Source organism: Macrotis lagotis, chromosome 5 (assembly GCF_037893015.1).
Source record: "Macrotis lagotis isolate mMagLag1 chromosome 5, bilby.v1.9.chrom.fasta, whole genome shotgun sequence".
NCBI lineage: Eukaryota > Metazoa > Chordata > Mammalia > Peramelemorphia > Peramelidae > Macrotis > Macrotis lagotis.
The window spans coordinates 213347894-213371340 of NC_133662.1; the positions used below are offsets into that span (position 1 = coordinate 213347894).

Here is a 23447-nt window from a genome sequence, read left to right on the forward strand (position 1 = left end):
GCCGCAGGAGCCAAGATGGAGGCGGGAGGCGGCGGGCCGGGCCCTCTGGTCGCCAACAACAAGCAGCCGCAGCCGCCGCCGCCGCCGCCCCCCGCGGCCCCGCAGCCCCAGGCCGCGGCCCCGCGGGCCCCCGGCGGCGGGGGGGGGCGGGGGCGTCCCGGCCGGCGGCAAGGGGCGGGAGCTGAACCGCAACCAGCGCAAGGACTCGGAGGTCGGGGCCGGGCCGGGGCCGGGGCCGGGTGGGCCGGGTGGGCCGGGCTGGCGGGCCAGGGCCGGGTGGGCCGGACTGGGCCGGACTGGGCCGGGTGGGCCGGGTGGGCCGGACTGGGCCGGGTGGGCCGGGTGGGCCGGACTGGGCCGGGTGGGCCGGGTGGGCCGGACTGGGCCGGGTGGGCCGGGTGGGCGTGTGCGCGCCCCGGCGGGGCGGGGCCTGGGCCCGGAGCTGTCACTGAGGGCCCCGCGGGGCCCGGCCAGAGGCCCGAGGCCTCCCCCGAGCCAGGCCGCGAGAGGGACACACCTCCTGGGGCTCCTAGGCCTCCTCCTCTCCTGCTACTCGTCCTCCTCCTGCTCTTCCTCCTCTTCCTCCTCCTCCTCCTCTTCCTCCTCCTCCTCCTCTTCTACTCTTCCCATCCCACTGGCTCTTCCTCTTCCTCTTTTCCTCCCTTTTCCTCTCCTCCTCCTCTTCTTCCTCCTCTTCCTCTTCCTCTTGCTCTTGCTCTTCCTCTCCTCCTCTCCCACCTCCTCTTCCTCCATCTCTTCTCCTCCAGCTCTGCCTCCCCTTCCCTTTCCTCACTTCCTATTCCTCTCCTCCTCCTGCTCCTCTTCTTGCTCTTCCTCCTCCACCTCCTCTTCTTGCCTCTCTCCCTCCTTCTCCTTCTGCTCCTCCTCCTCCTCCTCCATTGGGCCAGCCATTGGCAGGGTCACCCCCTGACTTCTGGACATAAATGTGAAAATACCAGAAACAGCAGCAGCCGTTCACAGAGTAGCTTTCCCTTCTGCTTTATTTCCTCTCCAGTGCCATCCCAGTTCATCCAAAGTCATTCACCTGCCCTGGAGTAATTCCACCCACTAGCCAGCTTCATGAATGAAAGTACACATTTTGGTTTCTTTCTTTTTGGAAATCATGTCACCTCATTCAGCATATTCCCGAGTACTTTGCTATTCTTTTCTAAAAGAACCATAGCTACTGAAATTGTTACTGCAGAGATAAATGAAAGGAATCAGAGCAAAAGCGAATTTTCTCATCAGGAATTTTTGTAATATTCTGGGTGAGAGAGGCAGGTGTCTTTTAATAAACCTATACTTAAGCTTTGCTCAGAATAGGTTCAAAGTCAATTGTCACGTTTTGAATGGTTTTTGTCTTTTGATCAGTATCTGTGATATATTCGGGGTGAGAGAGGCAGGTGTCTTTTAATAAACCTATACTTAAGCTTTGCCCAGAGTGGGTTCTTAGTAAATTGTCACGTTTTGAATGGTTTTGTCTTTTGATCAGTATCTGTGACAAACGAAATCAAAAATTAACTGATCTTAAAGTTGGTCAGATAGTGTTGATGTGGGTGGCTTGAGAAAAGCCAGAGGGACTGACTTCTCACAAGGGTGAGCCAAATTATGGAGGCCTTTGAAGGGTAGGCCAAGGAATTTGGATTTTATCTGGTAGGCAGAGAGGAACCATGAAATGATTGGGACTGTTTGTACTTTAGGAAAATTACCTGTAGGGTGACATGTTGAATGGACTTGAAAAGAGGAACAGTTGAAGGAACCCTGCCTTGCATCCTGCCTCTGCTATCTATGTACCCTTGGATTGGATGATCTTTCTAGGGTTCCTTCCAGTTTTAAATCTATCATCCAATTGGAGGCAATTGTAGTGATCTGGAAAAGACCTGAATTGGTTGGTAATGATAGAATGGAGGAGCCTTATGGAAGTAAAATCCACTGAAATCAGTAATTAACCAATTGTGGAAGGATGGGGAAAAAATCTAAACCAGTTGTTTAGATTCTGAGCCTTGAATAACCAAGAAACTCAGATCCATTAGAAGTCCAAAAAGATTATATCCTTAAGCTAAGAAGAGATAAAAATGATGCATCTGATTTCAGATATGTTGAGTTTGAGGTGCTTAGTAGCACATTGATTTAGAGATGTTCAGAAGACATCTTTTTTCTTTTTTTTTTTTTTTTTAGATTTTTCAAGACAATGGAGTTAAGGGCTTGCCCAAAGCCACACAGCTAGGTGATTATTAAGTGTCTGAGGTCAGATTTGAACCCAGGTATTCCTGACTCCAAGGCTGGTGCTCTGTCCACTACGCCACCTAGCCACCCGCAGAAGACATCTTAAAACTTGTCCTAGGTTTCATATAAGGGGTTTGGACTAAAAACAAAAACAAAAAGATTTTATATGATTCCCCATAAAGGTGATAACTAAAGTAATAGGTGGAAATATATGTTGGAAACCCAATTCTACTACCTAAGCTAGTATGAGCTCGGTTAGGTCTTTTTCATTTCTCTTGGCCCCAGTTTCCTCATTTGTAAAGTGGAGGTGAGGGGGTGGGGGGGCAGTTAAATTGGATTATCTCTAGGGCATCTGATCTAAATCCTATGCCCTGGAATTTACCAAGGTGGAGGAGAAAAAAATACCAGTGAAGAAAACAGAATAATCAAAGAAGTAGTCATAGAAATAAACTGTGATGTCACAACAACCAGAAGTAAAGAGAATTTCCAAGAGGGGAAGTTGAACAGTGTCAGATGCTACACAAAGTTCAGAAAGGATTCAGACTGAGAAGAGGTTGTTAGAATGGCCTTTATAGTAGTGAATTATACATCATCATATTCCAGAAGCCCATCTGCCTTAGGTAGATGTCAGCCACATGTGACAGAAATATGTGACAAATCTTACTCCATTTTTGCTAAAATTCAGTAGATGGATGTTTACATAATTGGGAGACAAATGTTGTTGGTGTTGTTTCTCCTTCATTTCAAAGATGACCAGTCACAAAGCTGTCAGCCTCACTTTATCTTCCAGAGACATTGAAGTTCAGACCCATATATCTAAAGATATTTTCCCCATTTATTAGTAATTTCTATATTTCTTCAGATTAGTCTTGAAAATCATTAGACCTAGAGCTCAAGTTGTTCAGGTAACTCAAATTTCTTTCAAAACTTACTCCTCTGCCAGCCTTCTCTATTTCTGTAGAAGACACTACCATTCTCCCATTCATTCCCATTTACAGCCTAAGTACTAACCTCAAATTCTCTCTCCCATACCCATTGTATCCTTTTACTTTACTAAAATCTTGTTTCTGTGATCACAACACTTCTACCTGAACCCCACCACCCCCCACTCATGGATTATTGCAATAGGCTTCCAATTGATCTTCCTATTCTCAAATCTCTCCTCACTCTGATTCATGCTCCAGACAGCTGCCACTGATTTTCCTAAAGTCTTCCCATGTCGCTCTGTAACCACCCCAATGCCTTTCTGTTTTCTTTAGAATCAACTATAGATTCCTCTGTTTGGCACTGAAACCCAGGCTTTCTTCCCATCCTTATTCTAGTTCCTTCTGCAACTCTTCAGTCCAGTTAGCCTAGTTGCCTTGCCATTTCCATCTTCCTTCTCCCCACCTTTGTCCCCAAAAGCCTCTATGTCTTCAGTCTCTCCCCTCCTCTCTCCTGCTCTTTAGAATACCTTGTTTCGATCCAAACTTGGGTTCCTTAGCCACCTTTCACAGGGAACCTTCAGTACTCCCGATCAGTGCTTATTTCTTTTATCTCTATTTCGATTTGGATGGACTTCCCCCCCCAAACCTAAGCTCTAGTCAGGACCTATTTGTTTTGGATTTGTATCCCCAATACCAAGCACATTGCCTGGTATTAGGCATTTAATTAAATACTTGGTACTATAGTGGAACCTCTTGATAACCCTGAGGAAGACATAATTATTCATTCTAATAATAGCTTATACTTATAGAGTGCTTTCCAGTTTACAAAATCTTCTTTTCTCACAACAAATCTGTGAAAAATGTTTTTTCCTATCTTACAGATAAGGCAACTGAGTCTCAGGAGTATTTCAAACTTATGTAGGTGTTCAAATGAAATAATTTATGTAAAGTATTTGCAAACCTTAAAACATTGTATAATAAGTGTTTACTATATAAGTAGGTAAAATAATAACCTGGGTTCTACTGTTATTTATAATTTAATGTTTGTCTTGTTATTTCTCCTGTGTGTTTTGTCTCCTCAGCTAGACTCAAAATGAGTTCGGGGAAGCTTGTTTGTTTTTGTCCCCCCCCCCCCCCCCACTGTCTTCCCATAGAGTAAGAGCTTAATCCACACCTGTCAGCTAGCTCAACTCTCTGCAGTCAGTTGACATTTTTTCTGCTGTACTTTGAAGGCTGAGTTCTCCTCAGCAGTCTTTCTGTGTTTCCTTCGGTCAGATCTCAGGGGCACTGGAGACCAAAATATTTAAGTAGACATTTTACTACTGAACATGTGGGGTAAGGTGGAAAGAGAGACTTGCTAAATTTCCAAGGCTGGAAGTGGTTGTGGTAAGCATTAGGTGCATTTATAAAAGAGCATAAGAGGATTTACATTGTTTCTATTTTAAAAGAACTTATAATATAAAAGTGTCTATTATATTAAAACATTTCTTCTTCTCCACAGGGTTATTCTGAGTCTCCAGACCTAGAATTTGAATATGCAGATACAGACAAGTGGGCTGCAGAGCTCTCTGGTAAAGGACGGCCTTTCATATTTGTGGGGAGTTATCTCCTGACTTTAGTTAGTGATATGAGCGCAGACCTGGAATGAATAAATCTTTTTTAATGTTTGGGGGAAATGTTTAGTTATTTGAGTCAGACACCAAGAATCTCATGGCTCCCAGTTACTATGATCATAAATTATTGCATCACTCTTATTAAGCACCTGTGGGTAGTTAAGCCAGTTAGACCATACTATTGAAGCCAGCAGACTCTTCCCTCAAGTCAGTACTTTGTATGGACCAGGTCCCAGTGCAAAATGTTTACTAGGGATACAAAGAAAGACAAAAATAGCCCCTGCCTTGAAGGAACTCCTATTCAGATGCGGGGAGACATTGTGCAAACAGCTGTGTACAGAGAGATCTTAGGATAAATTTGGAGACAGTCTCAAGGGGAAGAGACTATTAGGTATCCTTGTAGGGACAGGGGTTTTTCTGTGGAGAAAAACTGGAAAGTGGAAGAGGGAGGGGTGGGTTTAGAAAAAAGATGAGTTCAATTTTGAAAATGTTGAATTTGAAATGTCTATTGGACATCCAATTCAAAATGTCCAGTAGACTTTTGGAAATGTGAGACTAGAGGTTAGGATGTGAATGACATAATGTTGTATATTATTGGCATCTGGTGATGCTTTAACTTTTCAGATAAATTTGAGACAAATTAATAGACTATTTTTTTTGCAAGGCAATGGGGTTAAGTGGCTTGCCCAAGGCCACACAGCTACGTAATTATTAAGTGTCTGAAGTCATGTTTGAATTTAGGTCCTCCTGACTCCAGGGCCAGTACTCTATCCACTGCGCCACCTAGCCGCCCCCAATAGACTATTTCGCAAATGAGGAAAGCTAAAAGTACTAATAGTTCAATTTGAATCATTAAAGAAAACAGAATGGGAACATGATGCTATTGTTTCTCTTTCCTCTCGAATTGTTAATATAGAGCTGTGGCTAATGAACCTTTGTTTTTGATAGAACTTTATAGTTATACTGAGGGACCTGAGTTTCAGATGAATCGAAAATGCTTTGAGGAAGATTTCAGGATCCATGGTGAGATGATTTTCTCTTTTGCTATCTTTTTTTTCCATTTAGCCTTTCCCCTAAGGGCTATAGTAGTTTATTTTTCTTTATTGAATTCTAGACTCAGGCCCCTAAACACCCTGGCAGATGTGACAAATCAACAGGCCTCACGTGTCTTTTTGGTCTTATGTGTTCTGGGAGGGGTTTTAGAAATTTAGCACATTGTAAAAATTTTAAAACTCTTTTCTATGTTATTGGTGTTCAGTCATTTGAGTTGTGTCCGATACTTCATAACCCCATTTGGGTTTTGGGGACACAGATACTGGAGTGATTTACCATTTCCTTCTCCAGGTCAAATGAGGAAACTGAGGCAAACAGGGTAAAGTGACTTACCCAAGATCATGTAGCTAGGAAGTATCTGAGACCAGGTTTGAACTGAGGAAGAGGAGTCTTCCTGACTCCAGGCCTGGCACTCTATCCACTTTGCCACCCAGCTGCCCCCTTCTATTTATAATCACATTCAATACTGATGGGAAAAAAAATCAGCATTTCTGGTCTGGGCAGTTACATCTTTAGAACAATAGATTGAGTATCTTTTCTACACAGGGAATAGCTTCTCCTTATGTTTGTTGACACTTCTGGTCATTTTGGTAGTCTTGACTGTAACATTAAAGATACATATACTCCAAAGAACTTGACTTTTCAGCCTTAAGGCTAATTAGATTTTTTACTTTATAGTGGCAGATAAGAAGTGGACCGAACTTGACATAAACCAGCACCGTACCCATGCCATGAGGCTCCTGGATGGCTTAGAAGTCACTGCCCGGGAGAAGAGGCTCAAAGTGGCCCGAGCAATCCTCTATGTCGCCCAAGGTCAGTGGGGCTGCTGTCAAAGGGTATATGACTTCTTTGTCTGATAGTTGTCCTTGGGGTGATGACCTGTGTCCTGTGTGTGTGTGTGTGTATATCCAGGGACCTTTGGTGAATGCACCTCTGAATCCGAAGTTCAGTCGTGGTCAAGATATAATGTCTTCCTGCTCTTGGAAGTGGGCACGTTCAATGCTTTGGTGGAGCTCCTGAACATGGAGATTGAGTGAGCACTTTTCATCTGGGATTTAATAAAGGAAGACCATGCAGAAGGAGCTCTCACTGGCTTAGGGTCCATTGAACAGTTTAGACCAGTTGAGTCACCCTCCCCTGACCAATAAAGTAGCTACACTTTGAGTTAGAAATCCCCATGTTAACTGATCTGTGTTCTGTTGTGTTTTTACTTGTTTTTGATAACAATTTCCAGTAATGTTTTCCTCTGGTTCTGGTACATTGAGGGTCACACTAAGAAGGATTTCAGTACCTTGGGTATAGACTGCCAGCCCCAGACAATCACTTCACTTTCTGGTCTTGACTCATTCCTGGAAATAACAGAGGGGAAAACTCTGATTCAGATCTTCAGGACTAGGAATAATCCCCAAAGAGAAATCATTCAAACGCTTCTAGACATTTTAACCAAAGACTTCCCATCTATTAATTCATGCCTGATACTATGTATACTTGATAATTGTTCCCATTAAAAAAGGAGAATAGCCAAATAACCCATCATACAAATAGAACCTTGACTTGCCGCTAGCCCCTGTTATAGCTGGATTTGCTTTGTCAGGATAAAGTGACTGCTACTTGGCTATAATAATAAAATTTAATAATTAAAACTAACCTGGCACATGTGGTGATCCAGCTGATAAGCACTCTAAACACTGCCATTATTTGAATTATTTAACCTCATCTTTCATGGAGCCACTAGGGCAGTATCACCCTTAGGAATCTGACTCTGTCTTGTGCTTTAGCAACAGCGCAGCTTGCAGCAATGCTGTGAGGAAGCCCGCCATCTCCCTGGCCGACAGCACTGACCTGAGGTGAGTTCCCTGTCTGTTCTCTTTGATGAGGGTCTAGCAAGCCTGAGGCTAAGGCACTTTTAGCTTGGCTTGGGAAATCTAACCAGAGAGAGCAGGGGTCATAGGAAATTTTTTTTTTCCATTTTTTCCATTTCTGTTTCTCTCATATACATTTTTCTTCAGGGTATGATGAGACTCTGGAAAGTAATTACTGAGATGTGAGCCAAGGGAAGACAGGTCTGTGTGTGAAGTTAATGTATTTACATGTAAATGTACTGCGGCAGGTTAACTTGTAAAGCACATTGTTGGTCCCAGAAATGGAGCCTTTAGGAGTAGATGTGCTGAAAAGAAAGTGCCCAATACCAGTCAGAAGGAGATGTGAGGGAGATTCTTGAATTCTTATATGTTCAGTTTTCCACTCAGAAGAGCTTTGACACCCATAGAGTGCTTTGAACCATGTAGATACTTCATAAATAATTGTTGACTAATCTATGGATTTCTTTTTATTTGGGGGAATATAATGAAGCTTAGGTCAGAGTCTTTCTCTGAATTAAAAAAAAAGTGCTCCATCACTCAACTTACACAATTCTTTCCACTTTGGTTTAACTCAAGTGCCAGCCTGCTCTTGCTACTACCCTTGCTATTGCCAGGACTTCCTTCATCCCCATTGTTACCTACCCAGTCCTGGTCTGTTTCTGCCCTCTCCCAAATCCAATCCTCATTTCAGATTCTCCCTTTCTTATGATTCAGTCCTTCTGGGTTGTACACTGAAGAGAGAAAAACCAGATTCTTACAATGTTTTCAGAATGACGGTTGAAGAAGCTGAGATGTACAGCAATTTTTTTTTTTTATCATGGGAAACTCTGATTTTGACCACCTTCTCACATCAGTACATGTGTTTCTGCAAATTTTAGAAGTATATTTTTAAATAGTATGTACTGAAGTAACCCTTATTTCTCATGTTCTAGTCTTGATGAACTGGCTTTTCTTCTCAGGGTTCTGCTCAATATCATGTACCTGATTGTAGAGACTGTTCGCCAAGAATGTGAGGGTGATAAAGCCGATTGGAAGACCATGAGACAGACTTTTCGAGCAGAGCTAGGTATGACTCCTATTAATGTGCTGAAAGGCTTTTAAGACTGGCTGGAGACCAGTGCCACTGGCAAACCTTTTAGCTCAGGAAGGCTGCCCTGATTGAAGGTTTCTTTGTGTTGCTCTCTAGGCTCTCCCTTGTACAACAATGAGCCATTCTCCATCATGTTGTTTGGGATGGTGACCAAGTTTTGCAGTGGACATGCACCTCACTTCCCCATGAAGAAGGTTCTTTTACTTCTCTGGAAGACAGTATTGGTAAGAATCCTACCTCAGAACTGGTTGGAGGTGTCACATTTGGCTGATATGACCCACGAAGATTTGGTCTCAGATTATAATGTAGATTTGGAGAATGTGGCAGGAGATTTTATATTCTCCATACAAAGCTGTTTTTGGAGAATTAGTTCTCTAGCTTGTTTGGGGGCAAAAGTGATTGAGATTAAAGTTAATATAAAAATATAAAACCCAAGGGGACTGATAATTAACAGTGAGCCATCTACAGCTTTCTCAGTCTGGACAGGGAAACTTGACCTGTTTCTAGAGAGGGGAGTGAGTGATGCCAGGGGAGAGAGCCAACCAGTCCTCAAGAGATTGGCACTCTCATTAGTAATCAGAGACAGGGCCAAGCCTGGAGCCTTTCCCATCACCAGAGATGTAGCCGGGTGAAAGGATGGGGCTTGAGTTTTTATCTATTACCTTAGCACCGAGGAAATCACACTGCTCTGGTTGTTTGGAACCAACTTCTCACAGAATCAGTGAGCAGCTTCTAAGTGTAGGAGGAGCCTTACCAAAAACACCAGCAAGTATTCTCAGGTGTTCTTACACCCTTTTGGTTTATTTGTGTCTCATCTTTATCATTCATGCTGTTGGTTTCCTCCTTGTAATTCGCTCCAGCCCATATAGGAAAATGGAATTGTCCCTAAACAGTGAAACTGCTCAGATGTTATAGGGTTCTTGAGGATCAGCCCAAGTCATGAAGAAGGGTTAGATTTGTTATTTCACTTAGGAAGAATTGTGAAATATTGTGTCTGTGTCAGATTTTATTTACCTTTTCTTCAAAGATCTAAAATTGGAGTTAATTTATGATTCTGCAGAACAGAATTCGCACACTTTTTAATCAGTAAAACTTTTACGTTCACATACCCATAATATATGCATATTTATGATATTTGCCAATATACTAAGTACATTTTAAACATAAATAAAAAATTAAAATAAGATGAAGGTAGAGTAATGCTTGAAATTATTTTGAATTTATTGATGGTACAAAAGCCTTTTTGCTCTCAGTAATTTATATTGTTAGAGCAAAAAGGGTTTTGAGTTTTTGGTGTATTCTTAATGTTTTATATAATAATTTAATAAGGGCAATGTGATAGATGTTTCTTTATAATTTTTTAAAAACTTGCTTTAACATTTTTTTATTTAGCAGTTCAAAAGTCTAGTTCTAATGAATTAAATTTATTTCAGTTCTTTCCTTTAATGTCTGTTGTCCCAGAAAAAGAAGCTTCACAGTGACCCATAGATCCAAAGAAAGAAGCACTTGGTTGGTTGAATTCAATACTTATTCTTATTTTTCAACCTCACCTTCTAGTTATAGAGAGTATGTTGAGTTTGTTGAGATGTCTTCTTCCTAGTTCAGTCAGCTGTCCTTGGAAACTAATCAAAAGATGTTGTATTTTTATATTTTAACAAATGCATTTAAAAATCACTAAAACCATTTGATGAAAGGTCTTTAAACAGAATACAAAATTTTACTTCCAAGCTTTGTAAGCTATACATATGTGTTAATGACTGACATTTTCGGCAATAGAACTTTAGTTTAAAATGTCATCTTAATCATGATAATTTCACACCTTAATCTATATAAGGCACAATATACACATTGCACAGGCTTCATTGATGACAATAATAGATGGATAGCCATATTTCAAATAATGCCTTTCAGAATTTGAGGAGCTTCTTTTCATCTTTAATTAGATTTTCATTGTCTTTACTTCACAGTGTGACTGGAGAAGCTTTGCTTCTTAGTAGAACTCTCAGTTCCACATTCTGGCTGCATTCCTAGGATAAGCTTCAGTCTGAGATGCCTTCGCAAGAATCTTTTTGAGCTACACTCCCATTTTATGAAGAGTAATTTAGTTAAAACTTGTTAAGGTGATTTGTAAATTCACTTAACTAGGCAAATGTAAACTGCAGAATGCCACAATACACTGAAAATGAATGAATGAGGGGACCACTGTTGGCCCTTCTCTCTGTTCTGTAGAGCCCCATTCTACATGACCATCTGACATACTGTGTAAAGATGTTGATGCCAACCCATCTTAACTATTAGTTAAGCTTAATTTCTTACTTTGTTAGATTAAAAAGAGAACCGTCAATAGTTTTAAACATTGTCTGCCAGTATTTCCCTTGATCCCTTGTGCATTCCCTTTGAAAGCCCACTATTTAAACTCGACAGACTGACTTTGCTGTTCAAGAAACCTCCAGTCCTTGCATGATTCTTCAGCTTCTTTTTCCCCTCTTAGTTGCTTATCATTCTACTTATCCTAGTGACACGGTGTCTTCATCCACTGTTGGTGCCATTGAGCTCCTTGAATTGGATTTATACTCTTCATCAGAGATAATGGACTGCATAAAGATGAAGATTAAATGAGTGCTTCGAACCATTTAATGGAAGGCATCGGTGTTATTAGGATGGATGGGTGTATTCCTAGAAAACAATCTAGTTCTGCAGAGGCTCATGTTATCCCTCTTTGTTCCTAGTGTACACTTGGAGGCTTCGAGGAGCTCCAGAGCATGAAGGCAGAAAAGCGTGAGATCTTAGGCCTTCCCCCTCTGCCTGAAGACAGTATCAAAGTGATTCGTAACATGAGGGCAGCCTCCCCTCCAGCTTCTGCCTCTGACCTCATTGAACAGCAGCAGAAACGGGGACGTCGAGAGCACAAGGTTAGCAATGGACCAGGGCTCCAGAAATGCCTCTGGTGAGATAGGAAACATCTAAAGCAACAAACAGAGGTCTACAGTTACTAAGATTTCACATGGTCAGGGCAATGATTATCCCTTTTGCTTTCCCTCTGATGTTCTTAACACTTCACTCATTCTGACTTCATAGGTCTTTTGTCCTTCCGCCAATCACTCATTTCAGATCTGTTCTCATTTTCTTTTCTGTTTGGCTCCTGTTTTCAGGCTCTCATTAAACAAGACAATCTGGATGCATTCAATGAACGGGATCCATATAAGGCTGATGACTCTCGGGAGGAGGAGGAGGAAAATGATGATGACAACAGCCTAGAGGGAGAGACATTTCCTCTTGAGCGGGATGAGGTGATGCCTCCCCCTGTGCAGCACCCTCAAACAGACCGACTTACCTGCCCAAAGGGCCTGCCTTGGGCCCCCAAGGTTAGGTGAGTCTTGAGTCCCTGATCCAAGAGGAGCTTTCTTTGATCTCTCCATTGGTTGGCAGTGATATTCCTATCACCTTTGCTTGCAGTGTGGCCATGTGTCAGCCTTCCAGGTGCTATGTGGGGCAGACAGAGGGTCAAAACTTTAAGGCAGACTTGTTCAGAAAATGCCCAGCAGTGCCACTTGAGCAGCATTTGGGATTGGGTCCTCAGCACTTAGCCTCCAGGTCACGAGGACCTCTTGTAAGAAGTCCCCTTTAGGGGCGGCTAGGTGGCACAGTGGATAAAGCACCGGCCCTGGAGTCAGGAGTACCTGGGTTCAAATCCCGTCTCAGACACTTAATAATTACCTAGCTGTGTGGACTTGGGCAAGCCACTTAACCCCATTTGCCTTGCAAAAACCTAAAAAAAAAAAAAAGTCCCCTTTACTCAGGCCTGGAGAAAAAAAATATTATTCTGCCTTTCATCCAGGGCTCAGTGTGTAGTATGAATTTAAAATGGATTGGGAATTTTTTGAGTGATGAATAAAATGTTTAAAATAAAAATACCCACACACACAGTAACATGAATTAGTTTGTGTTTGAAAATACATAAAACAAAGGAAAAGAGGAACATGAAAAGGTAGAGAAGGGTTTCTCAATCCAGGAAAACTTCCAGTTTTTAAATGTCTATAAAAATGAATTAAAAAGTAAAACTGGGGTAGCTAGGTAGCACAGTGGATAGAGCACTGACCCTGGAGTCGGGAGGACTTGAGTTCAAATGTGACCTCAAACACTTAGTAATTGCCTGGCTATGTGACCTTGGGCAAGTCATTTAACCCCATTGCCTTAAATAAATAAAATAATAAAAAAAAACCCATAAAAATAAAGGGCTAGTGCCCACCCTCTTTTAATAGACAAACAAACAAATAAATAAAACCATCAGGAGACATGAAACTTTTTTCCTCAGCAGTTTTTCCAAAACAAAACCGTGTTTTCTGTATCTGAAGTGTGGGAAATACTTGGCTAGAAGAGAAAACTTTTTGTGTTGCTTTAATGCATGTGTTTTCTTCTTTTCTTAAAACTTTCCTGTTGATGGAAGCAGAGAACTGGATTCCTCAGAGTTCAGCAATTTGTAGCTTCACTTGTAATTTAAATCAAAGTAAAGCCATCATAATGAGTGAACTCTTCTTTTAACAAATCAAATTAATTTTTAAGAGCAAAATAAGTTTCAGATAATATACTTTGTGATCCTAAATTAACAGTTTCTTTAGATCTAGCCCTTTAACAAAAATAAATATTGCCTAAATTCCCCTCCCCACTCCCATTTAAAAAAAAAAGAAAGAAATTAGTCCTCTTCCTCCCTGCCATCCCCACTTCAGAAAATGTACATTTTAATTTATCCAATAATGTATCTACCCTTTCCACCCATGGCAGAGAAAAAGACATTGAGATGTTTCTAGAGTCCAGCCGAAGTAAATTCATTGGCTACACGCTGGGCAGGTAGGTATTGGCTCTGTTCATTATTGCCTCAGTGGTGGGTGGAAGGAGTTGGTGGGGTGCATCCTCCCCCCCCTTGCCCAACACAGTGGAATCCTTTTGAATCCTGCTCTTCTGAGCAGTTAATAGATTATAGACTGAAGGACAGGAGAGATAGTTTTGTTTCTTTCTCCCTCCTAGTGACACCAATACAGTGGTGGGGTTGCCACGACCAATCCATGAGAGCATCAGGACACTGAAGCTGGTGAGTGACAGAGAGGCAAGCCCTGGGAGACTAGGGAGGCCACTTGTTGGACTGTTTCCCAATCAGACCTCATTTTGGGGAGAATCATTTGTTCCCCAAGTCAATTTACCTCCTGCCTGAGGCTCATGCCTTCACATATCCCAGACTTGACATTTGGTGGGCAGTTGGCTCCAGTCTAAGTCCTGTATACTTCTTGATCTTCTTCAGTAAAATGCATTGGATTTAACTGGGTTTTCATACCTCAGGATTTTTATTTGGAACACATTTCAATGCTATAATGCCCTCAGGGGCTTGTGGAAGTGCTGAGGCTTCCTTGCTGTTCCTCTCAATGGCTCCACTCCAGTGCTGTAGTTCTTCCTCCTACCCCTTCTCTGTCAGACTTCCCTGCCCTTCCTTGCCCCTCCTCAGGGTGGGTACATTTCAGAGTTCCCACTAGGACTTGAGCTTCTCCTCTGCTCAGAGGTAGGAAACCAGATAGTGAGCGGGAGCCCAGAAATGCCTGAAAGAATCAGGCTTTTGCAGCAAGGGCTTCACCCCTTCTCAGAGAGCTGTGTTTCAAAAGAAAGTTGTTGAAAAGCTAGCTGCTTTGTGAGGCCCTTTGCTCCAAGCACAGTGAGGTATCTGGAGAGTGACTCCAGGACTCAAGCACATTCTTTCCTTTCTTTCCACAATAGCACAAATACACATCAATTGCTGAAGTCCAGGCCCAGATGGAGGAGGAGTATCTTCGCTCTCCTCTCTCAGGGGTAAGTGGATGTCAACAAGGTAGGCAGCAAGTACAATGAAGCACCCATATAGGGCCTGGGAGTACAAGGAAGGGAAAAGGAAGGCACCAGAATTAACAGTGATCGGGAGAGACTTCCAACAGAAAGTGAGATTTTAGCTCGGACTTGAAGGAAGCCAGGAGGCAGAGCTGAGCAGAGATGGGGCACGACCAGAGAAAATGACTAGAGTTGGGAAATGGCAACAGAAAGACGACCCAGTGTCATTGGATCTAAGAGTAGGTAGGGTGTGTAAGATGAAGGAAGAGAGAGCTCGGGGCTTCAAATATATGTGATTCTGGAGGGAGCTCCTGGAGTTGATGAAGCAGGGGCTACCATGGTCAGATCTGTGCTTTAGGGAAATCACTTTAGTGGTCGGTGGGGTTGGGGAAGAGACTGGAGGCAGGCAGACCTAGCAGGTTGCAGTGATGAAGGGCTGCACCAGGGCGGGACAGAGTTGGAGGAAAGAAGGGGGAGCATTGGAGAGATATTCTAGAGGTGAACTCGACAGCCTTCAGACTGGATGTGGTGAGAGAGAGGGAGGAATCCAGGGTAACTCCTAGGCTGTGAGCCTGAGGAAGGTAGTCGAGGGGGAGGGTTTTGGGGAAAAGCTGAGTATTAGACACGTTCCGTTTAAGATGTCCAGGGCACATCTGGTTTGAGATGTCCAGCTGGCAGTTGATAGGGGCTTCCAAAACCCCTAGGCTCCTCAGGCAATGACTTGAATACAGGGAGCTTCCCACCTACATTTCAGGCCTCACAGAGCACCAGCTAGACTGATGAAGAAACTTGCCCAGGATTGAGTAAGCCTAGAGATTTTGTTTCTCTGACCTTTTCTGTTAAAAGGGAGAAGAGGAAGTGGAACAAGTCCCTGCTGAAACCCTTTACCAAGGTCTCCTTCCAAGTCTGCCTCAGTACATGGTGAGTGACTTTTCTTCCTTTTCACCAAGGATGATCTAGATGTATGCCTGCCTCAGTCTCCATTAGTAAATGAAAAAGATCTTTTCTCTCTTGTTCAGTGAACTGTCCCAGCCAGGTCATGCTACCTTCTTCAACTTCCTGGGTAGATATTGAAAGAACTAGACCTCAGGATTTTGCTTTTTGATCCTAGGCCTTCCCATGCTTTTTTCTAAATATCTTGTTCCCACTTCAGATTGCGCTGCTGAAAATCCTGCTGGCTGCGGCTCCCACTTCCAAAGCCAAAACGGATTCCATTAACATCCTGGCTGATGTCCTCCCTGAGGAGATGCCGTAGGTATCATTCCTGTGACTCTAGTAGGGAAGGAAAGGTGACTGAGAATTTTCAGGGTCAGCTTCTTGGCTGTTCAGAGGCAAATCCCAGTTGAATTTAATACCTTGATTGGCCAGAGGAGACATGATAAAAAAGCTTTGGATTAGGATTTGGGGATTGTTGGGGTGCCCAAGATATTTCCCTGCCCTCTCTGGGTTTTCATTTTATGATCTGGAAAACTAAGTCGGGGCAGGACATGGGATGCTTCATGATTCTGTGTACCTTAGGGCCCAAGCAGCTTGCCAATCAAGTTTGTGAACCAGTTCCATTGAGGATGGCTCCTTTTAGCCAGTGGATTTGCAAGCAAGGTTTTTTAAATTCTGATTCAAGTTATAAAGAGAAATCTTTGGTTACCCTAAAATAATGGCTTCTCATCTTCTGTTCTAAGAGTGCCTTGTTTCAAATTGGAGATCTTGTTTGGAATGGGGGAGGTAGAGAGGAGCAGGTTGGAAGAAGAGGAAATTAAAATCTTAATATTGTCAATAATAGTAGCTGATATTTATAAAATGCTTTAAGGTTTGCAAAGCACTTTGTTTTTATTTCTCCTAACAGTTTCTAGTAATGGGAGTTGCAGGTATTTTTATCAGCACTTCACAAATGAGAAAAGTTAATTGAACTGGGAAGTTAACTGACTGGCTTTTGATCATAGAGCCAGTAAGTGTCTGAGATAGAGTTTAGTGCTCCATCCATTGTGTCCACAAGGGGAGCATTCTGATTAAAATAATTACAACTGGCATTTATCTAGTACTTTCAAGTTTAGGTCAATCTGCCAGTATTAGGGACCTATCCTGAGCCAGACATCTGTACTCTCCTCCCTAGGAAGACAAATACACAGAAGGAAGCAAGCCTTCCCCAAGGGGACTTTACATTCTGATATAAGAGAACACAAATACAGATACAGAAATAGAGAGCATGAATATAAAATGAATGAATGCTTTTTGCCAAGAAGATAAGTACAAGGAGTTGAGGAGGAAGAACACTAGCACTTGGTGGGGATCAAGAGAAATTCTGGCTTAAAGGAGGTAATGGGCCTCAGTAAGGCTGTGAGGTGGGCCTGGGTGAGGAACAAGGCCAGTGTGGATTACAAGAGTGCAGGAAGCCAAGGAAGGGCTATGAGGAATGTGGACATGAAACAGAAGAGTTTATATTTTACCCTAGAGGCAGGAGGAAGCCACTGGAGTTGATCTAAGTTGGGAAGTGACATGGTCAGTTCTTTTCTTAAGGAAAATTATTTTGGCAGCATTGTGTAGAATGGACTGAAGCAGTGAGAATTTTGAGAAAGACCATTTAAGAGGCCTGTGAAATAATGTAGGCAAGAGGTGATGAGGGGAGCAGCTAGGTGGCACAATGGATAGTACACTGGCCCTGAACTCAGGAGGACCTGAGTTCAAATCTAGCCTGAGACAGTTAATAATTACCTGTGTGACCTTGGGCAAGTCACTTAACCCCATTGCCTTAAATAAGTAAAAAAAAAAATTTTTTAAGAGGTGGTGAGGGCTTGAACTCAGGGTTAAATGGAGAGAGGGGCTGAGATATAAGAGATATGAAAAATCCCTTGATTTTCCTAATCCTGTGAGGGAGAGTTGCCACTGAGGTTATAATCCTCCCTCACAGAGGCCCTAAGGGATTGAATGACTTGTCCTTGTCAGGGTGGACTTCAGCCAGGATTCTCTGGCCCTAATGTCCAATGCTCTTTCTTTAGTACCATGACTCATCTCCAAATGGAGTTACCACTTCAGGAGAATTTGTCCCTACTCTGTGATAGAAGAGACCACAGTACCAGGGAGGTCCTGAGCAAAGTGGGGGGGGTGGGGAACGGGACCTTCTGGGAACCCTTCAGACTAAATGAAATTGAACTGAGAGAAGAGCAGCCAAACATCAGCCTTCTCGAAGCTGTTATGGGGTAGTAGGATGGATGGAGCAAGAGCATCGACGTATCACTCCTATAGACTCTGGGCCACCATTGGGCTGGGCTTAAGTTGGCAGTACTGGCTTTGTGTTTTCAGAACCACCGTGCTCCAGAGCATGAAACTGGGGGTTGATGTGAACCGCCACAAAGAGATCATCGTGAAGGCCATTTCTGCAGTCCTGCTGCTGCTGCTCAAGCACTTCAAGCTGAATCACGTCTACCAGGTACCTTGGCTATCCTCCAGCCCCATCCCCGACTTGTGGCCCTGCCATCCCTGTCCCTTGAGCCTGGCATACTTAGCTGTAAGTTAGGCTCTGCCCAACAAATGATCACTTACCGACTTCCTCTGGTTTCAGTTTGAATACATGGCCCAACATCTTGTGTTTGCCAACTGCATTCCTTTGATTCTGAAATTCTTCAATCAAACTATCATGTCCTACATCACTGCCAAAAACAGGTAACTAGGGCCAGGGAAGGGGAAAATAGGAGTGAGGGCAATGGGGACCTACAGTAATGGATCTCACTTATTAGGCAGCAACAAGCTCAAGATCCAGCTGCTGATCAGCCAGATGGACTAGTTCATAGCACATAGCAAAAGGGGCTCTTATCAATGTAGGCAGTCCCAAAACTACGTGGGCCTTGTGAAATTTGAAATCTTGACCCCGGGCCACCACTTATTAGGGATTGGGATGTGGTCTCCACCTGAATAAGGCAAAGTCAGCTAGACTTGAGATGAGTCTCTGAAAGAACACAGGAATCAGCAAGAGTATTTCTTGTCAGATGTCTCTTAACTGGGAAACAGCTGGAGAAGGTAAAAAACGTGTTTTTTTTCCCCTACAACATATTGAAAAACAGCTAGGATTATTCCCAAAGACATCTATCAATCAGTTAGCAATCGTTTACTAAGAGCTATGTGCTTAGGACTAAGGGTGCAAAGAAAGTCAAAAACCAGTCCCTGTTCTCAAATAAATCATATTTTAATAGGGGAGACAACACTGAAAATAATTATATAAAAGAAATATACAGTGTAAGTGATAGGTCATCTTTGGAAAGGAAGACAGAGGACTGAAAGGCCTTTCACAGAAGATGGAATTTGAGCTGAGTTTTTAATTAGTCCAGAGAACCTCTGTTGTAAGGATGAAGAGGAAGAACCTTCTGGTCATTACAGAATCATAGAACTGAGAAATGGAGCATCATGTGGGAGGAACTACAGGTAGCCTGTACTTGAACAGTAGAGTTTATGGAGAGAATTAAATGGGTACAAGGAGACTTGGTCAGACACAGACCTTAGAAAAAGCACTTTGGCAGGGAAGCAGAGTCAGGATCAGGCTTCTGTAGAGGTCCAGGCCTGAGGTGATGCTGCTGCCCAGGGAAGAAAGGGGAGGGAAGTGGCAAGATCTGGCAATCCATCGGGATGTGGGATGAGTTGAAGCCTGCCTGATGGGGAGGTTGGTGGGACTTGACAATAATAGTTTTGGAAGAGGGGAAGGTTGGAGTTGGGGCAGGGGTGGAGATAACAAGTTCCTGTTTTTTGATATGTTGAGTTTAAGATGCCAACAGGATATCCACTCCAAGAACTCCAAAGGATTAGTGATATGATATTCAAATACAAGAGAGATTCAGGCTGGATCTACTGGAAATCATCTATGCATAGAGATAACTGATGAGATCACCAAACGAGAATAGTTATCATAGGTATAGTGCTCTAAGATGCATATTAGTCCTCACACCAACCCTGGGAGGTAGTTGCTATTATTATCATCATCCCCATTTTACCTATGAGGAAACTGAGATAAACATCCATTAAGGGCCTTGCTTAGGGTTACATGACCAGAATGATTTTGAGGGTGGATTTGAACTTGGGGCTTAATGGTTCCAGACCTGGTGCCCTACAGTAGTATAAAGGGAAATGAGAAGAGGACCCAGAGCACCCTTGCAGGATAAATGTTACCCATATATTTGCTCTTCCAGAAAGTTCCTGAACTTCCCTTACAGAGGTGGGTCTTTTTTCCCCTTGCAGTATTTCTGTTTTGGATTATCCTTACTGTGTGGTTCATGAACTGCCAGAGCTGACAGCAGAAAGTTTGGTGAGTTTGTTTGTCTCCCTGATGGGAAAAGAGGGGAATCAACTGGAATGACCTTTGGCAAGTTGGAGCCAACTGGAAGAGATCCTTCCTTGTCCTAAGGATGGGACTATTGTCCTACCAGACAGCTGCCTTCTTTATTTCCTGTAAAAGCTCTTTTGCAGAGCTAGAAGAATGAAAAATGAGGGCTTTAAGCTAATGATACTTGTCACATTTCTCTACAGCATTGGGGCTCACTTTCACCAGAACTTTCACTGTGAGATTCTCCCCATTTTACATACAAGAAGACCTAGGTCAAAGAAAGCAAAGTGATATGCCCACTGCTGCACAGCTGATCTCTTAGCTAGATCCCATGTTTCCAAGTCCTTGTCTTTTCTATCAGTAACCTTGGAATTTAGGGAATACCAAGCAAGATAGTCAATTCACCAAGGCAGTCTATGTGACCCAGGGTGTGTTTCCAGAACCTGGGTGACCAAGACAGCAAGAGAGAAATCATCAATGTGACTGTTTTGAGGCCCCTTCAGAAAGCCTATCCCACCCTGCTCCTCCTGGTGAGATGGTGTTCCACAGACTCCAGCCTTGGGTGTTAGGACGTCTCTCAGTTTTCCATGGGATTGATAGAAGCCCTTTTATCTCACCACTGATACCGTCATCTTGGGTTTGTCCCATAGGAAGCTGGGGATAATAACCAGTTTTGCTGGCGGAACCTCTTCTCTTGTATCAATTTGCTTCGGATCTTGAACAAGCTGACAAAATGGAAGCATTCCAGGACCATGGTGAGTGGAGGGTGTTGAGGTCATTATAGCTTCTTGTTGTCTCATTTCCTCCTTAACTTTCCCCTTCCCACCATGGATAACAAGTCCCTTGAGCCAAGTTGGGTTACTAGAGACTGGCCAAAGAACTAAAATCTTTCCTTCTAGGTTTCCTTTATCCGAATTGTTTCTGTTTAATTGCTCTCCTCCTTAGTTGGATGATGAGGGAAAGTCCAGCCCATTTCAGTGCCTGAAGGATAGACTTTTTCCTCAGTTAGGGATGGGGATAGGAACTGAGCTTATTCAATGATGTAGGGAACTTCCAGGTAAGAAAAGTCCATCTTTGTAAGTTATGGTCTTAAATGTCTGGAGCTCTAATTGGCCAGCTCAGGGCAACACAGCCAGTGTGTGTCAGAGGTGGGATTTGAACTGGGCTCTTCTTGGCTTCAAGGCTAGCTCTCCAGCCTACCAGCTGCCATATGGAATGTCTGATGAATTAGGACCATTAACGTGTTTTTTTGCTGCCCCTGGACTGTACTCTAGATGCTAGTGGTCTTCAAGTCAGCACCCATCCTAAAACGGGCCTTGAAGGTGAAGCAAGCCATGATGCAGCTCTATGTGCTCAAACTGCTCAAGGTGCAGACCAAGTATCTGGGACGCCAGTGGAGGAAGAGCAACATGAAGACCATGTCAGCCATCTACCAGAAAGTTCGGCACCGGCTGAACGATGACTGGGCCTATGGGAATGGTGAGCCTGTTGGGGAAGGGGAAGGCAGCGACTGTGTCCTGCCAGGCTCCATTCTTGGAGCACCTTGGTAGCCCATCTCCCACTAGCTCTTCTGTAGCCACCCTCCTCCTGCCTCACTGAATCAGGGATCTAGCACAAGAGTGGATAGAGAGATCATTTTCTCTGGTTTGGTTTTTTTGGTGGTTGTTCTGCAAAAATGGCAACATCTTCAGAGACATAGGGAAGATGATGGAATTTTCAGTTAGACGGTACCTTGAAGAGTATGTCACCTGACCCTTAGAAACTGAGGCCCAGAAAGCTTAGCTTAGCTGCTCAGGGTCACAGGGTAATAAGAACTAGGTTTGAATCCCACCTCCATCTCTCAACCCCAGGATTTTCATTTGTAAAGTGATGGTGATAGTACTCCTGGGTTGTAAGGATCAAATGAAGAGAATGCAGATGTTAGAAAAAGGAATCAGGTTTCCTCCTTTAATCACTAATTTGTGGACCTCAAGTTTCCTGTCTGGAAGTTTTTCCATGAAATCCAAGTATATCCTATGATAAAAACCTGTGTTCTGCACATGGTAGACACTTTATAAATACTTGAATTTACAGAAGAAATTAATGTCTTACCTCCTTTCTACATAATGATCTTTCACATCCTTGAAAATTGTCATTTCATTAAGGCTTCCCTTGACCCTTCCACCTGTCTCCTCCTGCCCAGTAGTGAAGATGGTGTCAGGCATCAAACCCTTGTCATGGGTAGGGTCTGCAACACTGGCGGGTCTTAATTCTATCTTCCTCTTCTACTCTTCCTGCCCCAGATCTGGATGCCCGACCCTGGGACTTTCAGGCAGAAGAGTGCGCCCTGCGGGCCAACATTGAACGTTTTAACTCTCGGAGATATGACCGGACTCATAACAACCCCGACTTCCTACCTGTAGATAATTGCCTGCAGAGTGTCTTGGGCCAGCGGGTTGACCTCCCTGAGGACTTCCAGATGAACTATGATCTCTGGTTGGAAAGGGAGGTTTTCTCCAAGCCCATCTCCTGGGAAGAGCTGCTACAGTGAGGTTTTGCCCCAAGCCCCTGGACCCAGGTTGAACCTGAGGAGAACAAGGCCCAGGCTGGACACTACCTCAGGGTCCCCGCCGGACTTGGGGCCCTGTTTGCTGCAGTCCTGCTCCCACTCCTCCAGGTGGCGCTGTGACTTTGGGCACCATCCTTACCCATTCATTAGTGCAGAACCCTGAGGCCCCTGGGCTCCATGGAGGGAAGTTTCTGGGCTTGGCTTCTTTCTTGGTGGTGGTTTCCCAGTATACTGCCCGGGAGGGATGTTCTGCTGCAGTCTGGAGGGAGCCGCCTTTCCTTTCCCACGCAGCGCTTGGCTGAGCCACCCTGGGCCGACGTGTCCTGGGAGCAGAACCCTCCCATGGCATCCTTCAGACTTCAGGTGTAGTCCACCAGCTCTGCCAAAACACTAAGCCTGGTGGCCTGCCTGGAGAGGGGTGAGAGGTCAGCCAGGAAAGCACTGTTGGGACTCTTGACTCGTCTCCAGCCCCCTACTCACTTCCTTCCAAGCAGCTGGTGCAGAGGCTCCTGGCTGCCGCTGCTGCTGCCTTAGCACATCTGCCTTGGACAGGATCAGGGTGGGAAGCAGACATTACCCTCAGACAGGGTCACTGGCTTCCCTCTCAGTTTGCAATGTCCTGTACATATCTATATATATGTCTTATCTATATCTATATATAAAATATATGTGTGTTTTGTTGTGTAACTCTGGGGTTTTAAGTGTATTTGTGTATTTTATTTGCATTAAAAAGGAAAAAAAAAATGATCATTGCTTTTACTTTGGGAAATAATGAGACTTGTGCTGAGTCTGGGCCCCCACAGGCAGCTTGCCTCCAGATCCTTGGTGCTGACATGGCTATGCCTTCTCAGTTGGCCTTCCTGAGTGCACACTTCTCTTTTACAGAGAGAACAGAAAGCTTGATCTATGGTAAGAAATAGTGGATAGTGTCAAGACAACTGGGGATGATAAAGAGGGACCCCTAGGGATCTCTC

General features: G+C 43.7%; 1 protein-coding gene across 1 annotated transcript; it reads left to right on the forward strand.

The window, feature by feature from the left end:
• Positions 1 to 23244, forward strand: STRIP1 (striatin interacting protein 1). The gene is given in 22 exon segments (XM_074188371.1): positions 1 to 146; positions 148 to 211; positions 4654 to 4723; positions 5714 to 5788; positions 6497 to 6631; positions 6731 to 6851; positions 7597 to 7665; positions 8640 to 8746; positions 8867 to 8994; positions 11500 to 11682; positions 11923 to 12140; positions 13553 to 13618; positions 13796 to 13859; positions 14534 to 14605; positions 15467 to 15541; positions 15774 to 15871; positions 17918 to 18044; positions 18177 to 18277; positions 19841 to 19907; positions 20576 to 20680; positions 21200 to 21404; positions 22208 to 23244. Coding segments are annotated over 22 exon segments (2529 nt in total). The 5' UTR covers positions 1 to 15; the 3' UTR covers positions 22456 to 23244.
• Positions 23245 to 23447: the final 203 nt, after the last annotated feature.